Here is a 13,142-nt window from a genome sequence, read left to right on the forward strand (position 1 = left end):
CCTGCCCGCACCAAAATACTCTGACACACGGAGAGAGGGAACAGCTAACAGCTCCTAAATTGAGGCATAACAGATTAAGACACACAGTGTGTGGTAATTGTGCGCTATTTTAACGCCTCCTGCATATGCATTAAAACAGCTTCTATCGGGAGCCATTAATGGAACTTGTTGCTAAGGGAGTAACGAAAAGACGCCACATGTTAAACAAGCAGTGCACCTACCCCATGTGACACCCATCAGGGAGTGCTGAATGGATGTTTCATGCCCTGTGGCTGCATCAAATGTTTGACTTTTTAGGTCAGCGTAGCAAGACTACATCTGTCTGGAGCAAAAACAATGACATGAATGCAGAAGGCACTGACAAAGCAATGAAACGGATATGCTTAGTGCGACACTCGATCCACCGTTACGCTTAACAACGGAGAAAAGTGCTTAGCTGAGTGCTTTATATTTTTAAATAACCTAAAAACAAAAAATAGCATTGCAAAGTGATTGGAAAAAGAATTAATTCACACTACAAAATATGTGTTTTAAGGAAGCTTAATAAACCACAATTTTCCCAGCGAAAATATCAAAGACAGTTCTAACCCGAACAAATTAACACGGCACAAAGAGTTAATATCAATGAATTTATTACAATTTACTCAGCTCCAAGGCACGTTACAAGTCTTCTGTTACTACAGAAATATGTATAAACAAACAGAGCATTTCATTTTTCATTTACAGTATTTTTTGCTCTACTAAAGCATCCGTGCAACTTTAAAGCAAAAAGAGAGAATGAAAACACGTAATAAAATATATCTGTATTCTCAGACCACGGGATACAAATTAAAAATCGCTGTTTTAAAGATCATACTAAAAAAACACAAAAAAACAAACAAACAGACGGGATCAAGAAACAAAGAATGCCCTCTCTTAGACTTACTTCATTTGTTATACCTACCACAAAAAAGTGTATTCATTAATAACTTTTTTTTTTTTGCTTGGGATTGTACATGTAGATGTGGAAAATAAGTATGAAATTGAATAGAAATGTTAACGTAAACCGTAAAAGTGCCGTAAAAAATGTTTCCACGCACACATCCTCCTCCTTCGTGGAGGAAAACAAATGTCTCTGTACACTGGACTATTTCTGTAACTTCAATATTCACAACAAGTAGGCTGTCTCTCAAAACTGAGCGTGCTGCCCACTTAGCATTTTTGGGCATTCAAATGCATGCCCACAAATGTTGACTTTGTAGCCAGCGCACTAGGTTTTAAAACACAACCTTAAATATACTCGCTTCACTTGTCTGTTTCTGATGCAGGAAGCATATATATTTATATTTAAGGGTCTCTTTCTTTCTTTACTTTCACATCCCCGGCTAAAATGGTCGCTATCTCGCCTTGCATGAAAGCCCAAGGCACGTTTGACCCTACCAGGGGACATTTCTCTCCGCTGGGGCAGTACACCTCTCCTGTGGCCCCCTGCGCTTTGATGCTCTCCCGGGAACACGGGAAGCAGAATTTGTGGTTGGGAACTGACGGGCACTGGACGAAGTGTGTGTCTTCTAAACGTTCGTGGCAGATAGTACAACACAAAGGTCCATTATTGGCCATGGGTGAGTCTGGAATGTTCTGAGGGTGCACCTGATCCATGCCCTGATGCGAACCCGATTGAGAAGGTGTCCCCGTCAGACTGATCTCCCCGTTCCGGGAGGCCAAACGCCGCTGTCCGGACACCGAGGCAGGGGAGACCGGGCTGCTACTGTTGTGTCGGGTGGATGTGGTAGAGTGCACTGAGTTGCTGTCCTTTGGTGAGTGCGCGTTACCCAAAGTGTCTGCGACCGACATGAGCGCAGCCATGGGGGACTGTCCGTTCTGGGGGGCCGATTCGGGTGGGGTGGCTCGGCTGGAGTGCACCGAGCCCAGGGGCGGAGGTCCGCCGTGAGAGGCTGCGAATGAGCCAGATGCCATGGTCAGCTTGAGCGCCTCACTTTGACTCGCCATCCACTGCTGTCTCTGCTGCTCCCCCTCTGCCGAGTCCGGTTCCGGGGAGGCTTTGCGTTTGCGCACGCCAGTCCTGAGGGCACTGCCTGATGCCACAGCCCGGGGCATGTTGACCAGCGCTGAAGGCAGCAGAGGGCAGCTGGCGTCGATGTAAGGCTGGGGCAGCATTTCGCCCCCGAGCCCCTCCTTAAAGAAACGCACAGACTCCGGGAGCAAATCGCCCAGGAGCCTCCAGTCACCCGAGCCGTGCTTTTTCTCATATTCCAGATATTTAAAGCCAGAGGAAAGCCCTCTGCCAAAGTCTTTCATGCAGTCCTGGTACATCTGTTTAGCCACACCGGACGCACTGGAAAACACATTACCAGATCCACTGGGGTACTCAATAAAGATTTTCAGTTCATAGTCCATGCCGGGCTTGGAAATGGCATCAAAAGCAAACACCCTACCTAGAAGGGAATGGTCTTTCTTGAACCTCACATCAAATGGAGTGCAATTGGAAAGTGTGATTAGTGTGTCCCTCACTATCTTGGGTTTGTTTGCCCAATCCTCTGCTCTGTTCCTCAAACTTTCACTAAGTTCAGCCAGAGCCTCAGCGTTACGCTGCTTCTCTTTTAGTTCTCTCTCTTGGTCCGTGCTGGACACTGAACCGGGTCTTTTACCTTGCTCAGAGAGCGCGAGCGCCGGTCCGATGCTGGCCGGGGCTGGAGGGGCTCGTCCGGACAGGCTGTGCTGGGCTATACTCGCCGCTGACGGTGGGCCGTTCAGGAGAGTCTGCGGGAGGAGGTTCGGCGGCACGCTCATCTGTCCCGACACTGCCACTAGCCCGTGGTTCCGACGCGAGTTAGGGCTCTGTCGGTTCAGCTCGGGGGGTCCGTCGTCTGATTTAGGGAAGCCGTTCGGTCCGCCGAGCCCGTTCGGAAGTCTGTGCGCGCCGATGCTGGAATAATCAAAGCGCGACCTCTCGGTTCCGAGCGCGTATCGGTCCAAGCCGGGCTGTTGTTGCTGCTGCTGCTGTTGCTGTTTAGACGAGCCGTCCACATGGTTCATCTGCACCGACTCCTTCGTTGACATGCCCGCTTGTGCTTTCACCGCAGGCGGCGGTGCGGGACCCGGGGATCTCCCTTCCTGGAAGCCATGAGCCCGCTTCAGATGGCGCGCCGTCTCGATAACAAACTCGATCCGATCCGCGCCCTCGTAGTTCACGCAACCCCTGCACACGGGCTCCGTAAAATCCCAAATCATCGCCCACGGCATGCGCGGCAGGTCGCACAGATAACACGACTGTCTCCTCGACGAGGAGACCTGCGCCGAAGACATGTTGAGCTGCTCCTCTCGGATCCGTTATACGGTTACTAGGAGGCGAATGCGCCTCTTCTGCTTCTCGGAATGCCACCTGGCTGGGCCGGTGACGTCAGCACCACGTTCCGCAGTTCCTTTTTCTGTTACAAATGACAAGCCACTTGTTGCCATGCGAGTGCGCATGCGCTAACCACTCCCTAACAAATCTTCTGAATGGACCGAGAAACGCGCACCGCCACCATGTATGGCAAGCCGCTTAAACATTTATCGTTCAAAACATACTAGTATCTACTTTTATGTCACTAGCACTTTTAGGTAAATGCAATAGTGACTAGTATCTATTCAGTACTTATTCATTATGTAGGCTACTATTTATTTCTTTGCTTGTAATCATCATCACAACAGTGGCAAGTAACTATTCCATATTTACTGGTAAACTGCATTTTTTATAGCTCCTAATAAATAAGTACCGGGATGTATCTAGGAAATAATCATTTAAAAATAAATGCTAAACCTTATTTAATACTGCTTGTACGTACCTTTACCACCTATTAACTTTAGTTTATCAAAATATTGCACCCTTTCCTGCTTACTAAGTTCTTCTCTATTTGATTTAGCAGCTTCAACAGGTTTTTTTCTGTGGTTTAGACAGCATAAATTAGCAGGACAACGTATTCAGTAGTACACTAACCATGCGATTCATGCTGTTGTTTACATCCGAGTTTCGCCAATATGGCCGCATATCCGGGTAACTAACCAAATTGTGATGTAAGTGCAAACCCTCTATAGACACCATGAATATCTAAAAAACAGATTCCATTCGACAAAGTCAATGTCCAAAAAAAAAGCAATTTCATATAAATATATAATAGATAATGACTAGTAGTAAAAGTTATATATACTAGTATCTAATGAAAAAATATAAATGACTAATTAATAGACAATCGCCACTACTGGAGTGAATATTAGAATCAAATGAAATGTTACTAGTGAAACTGAAATTGTATATTTGATTACAATAGTAATGAAAAATATGTACTATATTTATGAATATACATGCTCATAAAAATAAATAAATAAATGTTCAAGCTACTTGCCATAACTCGCTGGCGGTTTGCACTCAGAATACAAGAGCCAGAGTTGTGGGTGGAAAATCTGAGGTATTCATGTTTCTTCCAGAGCGTCTGTTCTTACTGCTTCTAAAATGTCCATAAGCTTGATATTCTGCAGTACTATTAATAATGCAAGATCATGTTATAAAAACCCTTACACCAGCAAAATGCATGTGTGAATTAAACTAAAAATAAGCATACTGTGGACATATTAAACAAAAGACAATCTTGCCCATCTGAAATAATGATATAGACTTCCTTAAACATTGACAATGTTTACGTCTACTGCAGATGTGATATCATTAAGTGATTTGATAAATATAATTATTTCAGGAGTTCTGCATATACATCAGCCTCTGAATGTTTACCTTTAACTAAGGAAGTTTCGCAACGCTGCCCCCTAAAAGCCCCTTTCCCATAGTCTGTTTTCTGCTTAACAACACCCCGTAGACGATGCAAAAAAACCCATCCTGTTATACAACAACACGAGAGGGTGGAAAAACCGAGCGAAGGGAAAAAAAAAAAAAGCAAGGGAGGTCTGGAGGAGAGGAGAAATGCCATTTATTGCAATCCCTGCATTCTGCTGGCAAGGAAAGAAGCCGTGCTTTATCCGAGCAAAAACACATAACTACCAAGTAAGGCAGGAGCCAAATCTGAGGACGTGATTTTCTCCCTCCACTGAAAATTATATATACAGTGCATCAAGAATTAAAGTGCCTAAATTTGGATGTCAAAAGGATAAAATATCCACTACTGCTATGGCAGGCAGCATCTAAAACTGGAGACAATTTGCACAGTATTTGTGCTGTGTGCTTGTGACTCGGATGGTGTAAATGAGCCTGATGCAGTTGGTTTGTGCTCCAAATTAACAACACAAAGAAACAGTGTTTGTGCAAATTATCTTCAGTGTTGGCGCGAGTCACTTGACTTTAAAATGAAATCAGGTTTCACTTTGCAAACACGCAAACGTCCATATGTAGAACTCAAATATTTAGAAAGGACAAATACTACCTATATAAATACTATAGCACAAAAATATTCTATAGGCAAAAAATCCTGAATATTTTGACAAGAATGTAGTTTAAATGCAGTCTGCCTGTAAAGGATATTTCACCCTCCTTCGCTTTCACTGAGGGATGTTTCGCTGTCCCTGTAGTCTTCTCATGAATACAGATCACCCTGAGGCTTGGCACTCTCTCTCTCTCCTACACACACACACACACACACACACACACCCTGAACAGAACATCACCCACCCACCTACACACACACACACACACACACAGCCACATACATGTGCGGCCGCACACACTCTGCATGGAAAGTTTTCCACGTTCAGCTTTCCACCAGCTTATCGCAGGGGTTAACTCTCAGCTTCCGCTAAGTGGCTGGCGGGCTGCCAGAGTGAGGGATTCTGGGAAAAGGCGAGTCTTGCCAAGTACAAACTGCCAACATTAAGCAGGCCTGACAGCCTCTCTCCTCCTCCAAACCTGGCAGCCATTCAAAGTGCTCTTTCATTTGAGACGCTGGCGGGCAGCCAGATGCATGCAGATTTACTTTACCTATTCTCAGATGGAGCCGATAGAGACCGCCCCGCAGTTGCCATGGGAACCAGAGGCTGCTCGGAGACTTCCCAGAGCTGCTTGTGCGTGCACATCTTGTGTCGAACACTCGGCAACCTGCAGATGTATGACTTTCACTCTCCCTCGCTTGTTTTTTAGAAGAGGCCTTACTGTTACACAGGAATATTGACTTGAAAAGAGAAAGAGACAGATGCGGCTGCTGAACCGCCAGTGGCGGTAGTGAAAGCAAATTTACTATTTTAAAATGCTCTGTTTTGACAAAACCAATGCAAACTGCCTTTCAAATCACAAAACCGTATAAATACTGAGCCAGGTTTACTGAAAATGAGACATACTCTTTTTTTCTCCTCTTGCAAAATGGCAATACCATGGTGCTTTGACACATATTTAATGATTACCATATTTATGTCAAAGACATACATCTAGCATATAAAATGTGACCCTGGACCACAAAACCAGTCTTAGGTAGCACGGGTATATTTGTAGCAATAGCCAAAAATACATTGTATGGGTCAAAATGATCATTTAGATTTTCAAATGTATATGTATAAATCTCATGTAATGAGATGTAAAAATCTTCCAGGTTTTGTGATCCAGGGTCACAGATGCTAATATTTTGTACTATTTTTAGCTACACTTTTATTGGCACTTGAAGACTTGTTTAAATTACTCGACTGAACAATTAACAGAAATAGCATAGCATCAGTACCAGTCAGTTTTGTCAATGGATAATGCACTTTTTGAGTACTGATATATAATTATATAATTATAGACTATAATTATTCACTACTGATTGTTTTATTGTTTTTAAAAGAAATCTGTTATGTTCACCAAGGCTGCATTTAATTGATAAAAAATACAGTAAATATAGTTAATATTAGTTAAATGTTATTAGAATTTAAAACAATTGTTTTCTATTTTAATAGCCATTTATTTCTGTGATGCAAAGCTGAATTTTCAGCATCATTACTCTAGTCTTCAGTGTCACATGATGCTTCAGAAATCATTCTAATATGCTGATTTTCTGCTCAAAAAAATTTATTATTATCAATGTTGAAAAATGTTGTGCAGCTTCATAGCTTTGTAAAAACCATAATACATGTAGTACATAAGAGTATTTATTCCTTATATTTTAAGCATTTATTTGAAATAGATCTCTTTTGTAATGTAAAATGTCTTTACTGTCACTTTTGATCAATTTAATGCATCTTTACTGAAAAAAAGTATTAATTTCTTTCAAAAGAAAATCTTACTGAGCCTAAATGTTTGAATGGTAGATGAACCACTAATTCATATACTTTTGTATTTATATAAATACTATTATATTTACTATTGCACAAGTCCAAAAAAACACATCATGATACTTTTAGGTACTTTTTGCGAGTGTCAGCTGCAGACCGTCTTCTGTTTGCCCCATGACAGTTATATAAACTCCAGTTTGAATGATCTTGGTCCTCATGACAAATTTTCTTCAAGGAGGCCCATATGAATTTGCAGACGTAGTGCAGAAAGTGTTCGCAACGGGATCCAAAAACATGTTCGCATTATTGAGAACCTCCCTTGCTACATCACAGGCCAAGAACAAAGACATTCAGTGTTAACCACTAACATCAGCGCACTGCTTCTCATACCGTCGTTTTGACAAGTTGCGGTAAGCCTCTCGCACCGAGAGACGCTCGGGCGAAACACGTGTGCGCTTCGTCCGTTTTTTAAGTGACACTTGCTTACGGAACATCAGGAGGGCGTATTTAAAACGAAAAAGACAAGATGGCCTAACCGAGCGCCATAAATAAAACAAAAGCATTCCTCTGGCTTGGGAAAAGAAGTAGTTATGTAGGTCCACTACTATGGTTACACACTGTGTACGGCGAAACACGAAAGGCCGAGGGTTGTGTGCCTTCCTGCTCTGAAAACAAAATCTATTATTACCTGGACCGCTCTGGTTGGCCGTTGTCGGCAGTTGCCATGGCAAACCTCTTTACCCCGACAGACTGCGAGGCGCATCTCTCGGGAGACCTCCGGTTATTAGGGCTCTGGTCCTGAAGTCTGCCATTTCCTGCAAAGAGAGAAGATATCGCAAGGATCAGCCCGGGCACCAGACACCTGCCGCAGTCAGCAGTCCAGCTCATCGTTGCCAGAACACACACCGCTGCGGGCCTGCGACTCTAACAAGGCCCCGTGTGTTTCGGCTAGTCATCAATTCTGCAGAAATCCAGCGCGCCGTGCCAATAACCCGGACCGTAAATACGTGATACGCGCCAGGCGTTTCTGAACACAAGCGAGCGGTTATTCTTTTCGCTATTCTTACAGTTTGTCAGCCCATGACTGTAAATGGAAAAAGTCAAATTGAGTACACAGAGGGGGGAAACCTCATATCGTGCAGATGTAAAATATCCCGGCGCTCTTTCCTGAGCCCTATTAGGAGGCCGGAGAGTGGAATGTTCTCCCTGCGGCACTGCGGAATGCAGACGAAAGGAAACAAAGCTATATAAATACGCGGGACACGGATTTCTCAATCCTCCAAAAACAACAGTAGAGCTCCTGACCGTAATCATTTGCTTAAGGTCAAAAAGGCAACGTAAGGAGGGCCTCCTCCAACTGGAACAACAGCGGAGCTGCCATGCAAGCCTCCAGCGGGCCCCGGTGTCTGGCTAACTGGGAACATGAGGCCCTCAAGCTTCTCGAATACGGTTAAACGAGCAGCTAAAGTCTCATGACTCAATGGCAAACAAAGCCTTCTGTATCGCAGACCCTCTGCACCGTGTTTCCTGCGAGAGAACGAGCAGACATGCAAAAACAATCATCACTGTAAATGATTGCGAAAAAAGCTGTGCTGTAAGACGTCTGGTAATTTAACCCCAATAATACATTAATTTGGTTTTTAGTGTCACATGATCTATCAGAAATCATTCTGATATGTGACCACGGACCACAAAACCAGTCTTAAGTAGCACGGGTATATTTGTAGCAAAAGCCGAAAATACATTGTGACACAATGATTACTTTTATGCCAAAAATCATTAAGATACTAAGCAAAGATCATGTTCCATGAAGATATTTTGTAAATTTCCTACCATAAATATCAAAACTTAATTTTTGATTAGTAATATGCATTGCGAAGTCATCTGGACAACTTTAAAGGCGATTTTATCAATATTTAGATTTTTTTGCACCCTCAGATTTCAGATTTTCAAATAGCTGTATCTCAGCCAAATATTGTCATATCCTAACAAACCATACATCAATGGAAGGCTTATTTAGATGATGCATAATCTCAGTTTCAAGAAATTGACCCTGATGACTGGTTTTGTGGTTTAGGGTCACATTTGTTGATTTGGTGCTCAAGAAAATTTTGTATTATTATTAATAATAAAAATGTATTTGCAAATATTTAGAAATCTTTTGTAACATTATTGTCTTTCCATTATTGATACATTTAAAGCACGTTTGCTTTAAAAAAAAAATCCATTTACATATGGTTTTAAGTAGCATGGGTTTATTTGTAGCAATAGCATACAATACATTGTATGTGTCAAAATTATTGATCTTTCTTTTATGCCAAAAATCATTAGGATATTAAAGGACATAAAGTTTTTTTTTTTCAGTTTTGTCAATGGACAAATGACATGACATGAAATGAGTTTCATGTAAAATATAAATAAATATAAAAACATAAATACATTTTGTTTTCTATAATTATTTTGTAATAAAAAAATCGGAATTCACTATCGATTGTTTTCAATGTTTTTGAAAGAAGTCCCTTATGTTCACCAAGGTCGCATTTATTTGATCAAAAGTACAGTAAAATAATTTGGTAAATATTATTAGAATTTAAAATAATTGTTTTCTATATTTTATATAAATATATCAAAACGTAATTTTTGATTAATAATATGCATTGCTAAGAACTTAATTTGGACAACTTTAAAGGCGATTTTCTCAATATTTAGATTTTTTGCCTTTTTTTTTTCAAATAGTTGTATCTCAGCCAAATACTGTCCTATCCTAATCTAAGTTTCAAAAAATTGACTGTAAGGGCTGGTTTTGTGGTCCATGGTCACATATTAAAATGACTGAACGAAGGTCACAAAACAGCAATAAGAATGCTGTCATTGCACCCAAGAGAGAAAAATTTCAATAAACATATATTATAACATGGAAAACAAATCAATAACTTCATTAACCAGACTGTAGCAGTCATCATTTTTCTAGGCCGTAGTTTTTCCAACTGCATTCTGGGAGTGTTTACTGTGACAGATGAAATCAACAGCTCCTGACAGGTCTATATACGACGGTTGCCAGCGTTACGGCGCAGATTCCGATCCCCTTTCCCAGCTGCTGCGTGACGTCAAACCCACATGCGTCCACAGCTGCAAAACATCAGCTGTAATGTCGGGACCCGTGGCTGCATGGAGATCCATTCTGCTGCCTTTATAATTACTCCAAACACAGAGCTGTAAACAATAGTCAGCATTTAACATGGAGCTGGCACCTCACCAAGGGCCGGATTCTCGTAATAGTGCTGCCAGGCGCACAATGCCAGACTGCTGCCCGTCGGGAGCACAGCTCTTACACATGGCACCGTGCTATGAACACCTAAAAACCCTGGGCAGGTTAATTTCTGCAGGCATGTGCAAGGTTTTTTTAAGTGCATTATAGGGCGCAAAGAATTGCTCTGCAGAGGGGCGGATTGAGTGTATGTGCTGCTCTAATAAGTTGTGACGCACGGCATGTGACCCACCCCCCAGTGCACATCAACAGTGATGGAGGTCTCTGCAGGTAAGGGCACTGACTAATAATAAAGTCTGCCATTTATATCTTAAAGGGCATCCCTGTGGGGGGCAGACAGACTCTCCTGGCATCTGCTGGTTGATGTGAAAGTGGTGACAAGAAGCTTTCTAGCTTTCAAAATGTACAGTGAACGCAAATGTAGGTCATGGTGTTAATAAAACATTCTTGTGTGTGTACATATATATATTTAATCCAAAATACAGCAAAATCAGTAATATTGTAAAATACTTTTCTATTTAAAATAACTGCTTTCTATTAAAATACATTTAAAAATGTAATTTATTCCTGTGATCAAAGCATCATTAGTCTTCAGTGTCACATGATCCATTAGAAACCATTCTAATATGCTGATTTGCTGTTCAATAAACATTTATTATTATTATTATCATACATTTTTAAAAGAGTCATTCTTTTCAGGATTCTTTGATGCAAAGAAAGATCCATAGATCAGCATTTATCTGAAATAAAAAGCTTTTGTAACATTATATACACTATATATATCATTCAAAAGCGTTTTTTGTTAAGAAATTAACACTTTTTTTCAGCAAGGATGCTTTAAATTCATCAAAAGTGATGATAAAGACATTTATAATGTTACAAAAGATTTCTATGTCAGATAAATGCTGTTCTTCTGAACTTTCCAACACATTCTACTCAGCTGTTTTCAACATAATAATATTAATAAATGTTTTTTGAGCAGCAAACCAGAATATTAAAATAATTTCTGAAGGATCATTTGACTGGAGTAATGATGCTAAAAATTCAACTTTGAAATCACAGGAATAAATTACATTTTAAAATGTATTCAAATTGAAAACAGTACAGTTCAAAACTGGACTGTTTTTGCTGTAGTTTGGATCAAATAAATCCAGGCTTGGTGAGCAGAAAAGTCTTCTTAAAAAAAAAAAAAAAAACATTTGACTGGTAATATATATATATTTCTGAAAAAAAAATATCATTTTCTACAAAAACAATAAGCAGCATAACTGTTTTTAACGTTACTACTACTAATAAATGTTTCTTAAGCACCTAATCGGCATATTAGAATGATTTTTGAAGGATTGTGTGACACTGGCATAGTGGCTGCAAAAAAATTCAGCTTTGCATCACAAGAATGAACTAACAAAATATTTCACAATTTTACAGTATTATGTTATAAATAAATTATATGTTTATACATATACGAAGCATTTATAAAATCAGACCACTTTAAACATGCCATCATCTAGGGTAACTGCATATCTCGACATAGCTAGTGTTTGTCTAATACGAGCTAAAATTCCTACCCATAAATCTTTGATGAGGTAAGACCACAGGAATTGCTGTTGAGGGCATCTGCAATATTCATAACCCTTAATGTAAAATCTGCAGGCTTCTCCAGTCATTACTACACGATTTGACTTCTGTTTCACCTATTTGATTTTTACTATCTGCACTACCGGTTTGGACTCATTAGATTGACCTAAAGGCTAAATGAATAAAGAAGAATAAAGAATGACATTTCAAGCAGCGACTGCATTGGAAACTGGTGTAAACATATTTCTACATCTAATACATGCTGTTTTATAAGTTAATATTATTTTGAGTGACTACATGGAATATTTATGCTTTTATAAACTCATTTGTCACACTGCAGGACTGTTAAAGAGAATTGCACAAATGCAAAAAGAGGATTAAAAATGAAAACAAAATTGGTTACATCTAACAATTGATCCGTGTTTAATATTTACAGACATTCTAAATAAAAATATTCAGTTAGATTGTGTTCAACAACTGCAAACTGCATTTGCGACTGAAAACTACTGCATGCGACTATAAAAAAATTTTGGAGCACCATGTGCGATTGACCCGATCAGCATATTTGTGTTTGCGCTGAGGGGAGCTTCAGTGGTTTCTATGTGTTTTTACAACGTTGAGTAACGTATCACGGACATATCTCACGAATCCTTTCATAAACAAAGTGTAGAGAGAGTAAATAAGAGATTCATTGTGCAGTGTAGAGAGCTGCGTTGATTATAATGGAACTTTGTGAGATCGCGATGAACTAAGATGAGTGACAGCTTTTAATGATTTTTAAGGGAGTTTGTAAATGAGATATTGATTTAATACAAATATTAATTGACTTACCTTGTCTGACTATAACACTGTTGGCTGATTTTGCTCTATTTCAGCATCAAAAGTGATCTGAAACAAGTCAAAACTGAGTCGCTGCGTATGAATGTCAGTGTCAATGATACAATTTTCCATTGATAAAGACAGTCACTTGCTTTATTCCTGAATAAACCAGCCGTTTAAACAAATCAAATGAATGATATGATTCAGTAATTAAATCAGTTACTTGCCGCCACCGACTGGCAGATTTAGTTTC

General features: G+C 40.3%; 2 protein-coding genes across 2 annotated transcripts in view; both read right to left on the reverse strand.

Annotated features, from left to right (window-relative positions):
* kiaa0586 (KIAA0586 ortholog) overlaps window positions 1-13,142 on the reverse strand; it is a 115,125-nt gene that overhangs the window by 92,412 nt on the left and 9,571 nt on the right. The window contains exon 9 of the mRNA XM_073827552.1: window positions 7,913-8,039. Within this exon, the coding sequence (XP_073683653.1) occupies window positions 7,913-8,039 (127 nt within the window). The remainder of the gene's footprint in view (window positions 1-7,912; window positions 8,040-13,142) is intronic.
* irf2bpl (interferon regulatory factor 2 binding protein-like) lies at window positions 616-3,429 on the reverse strand. Its single transcript, XM_073826884.1, has one exon. The coding sequence runs from the start codon at window positions 3,304-3,306 to the stop codon at window positions 1,327-1,329; it is 1,980 nt and encodes a 659-aa protein (XP_073682985.1). The 5' UTR covers window positions 3,307-3,429; the 3' UTR covers window positions 616-1,326.

This window comes from Garra rufa, chromosome 21 (assembly GCF_049309525.1).
Source record: "Garra rufa chromosome 21, GarRuf1.0, whole genome shotgun sequence".
NCBI lineage: Eukaryota > Metazoa > Chordata > Actinopteri > Cypriniformes > Cyprinidae > Garra > Garra rufa.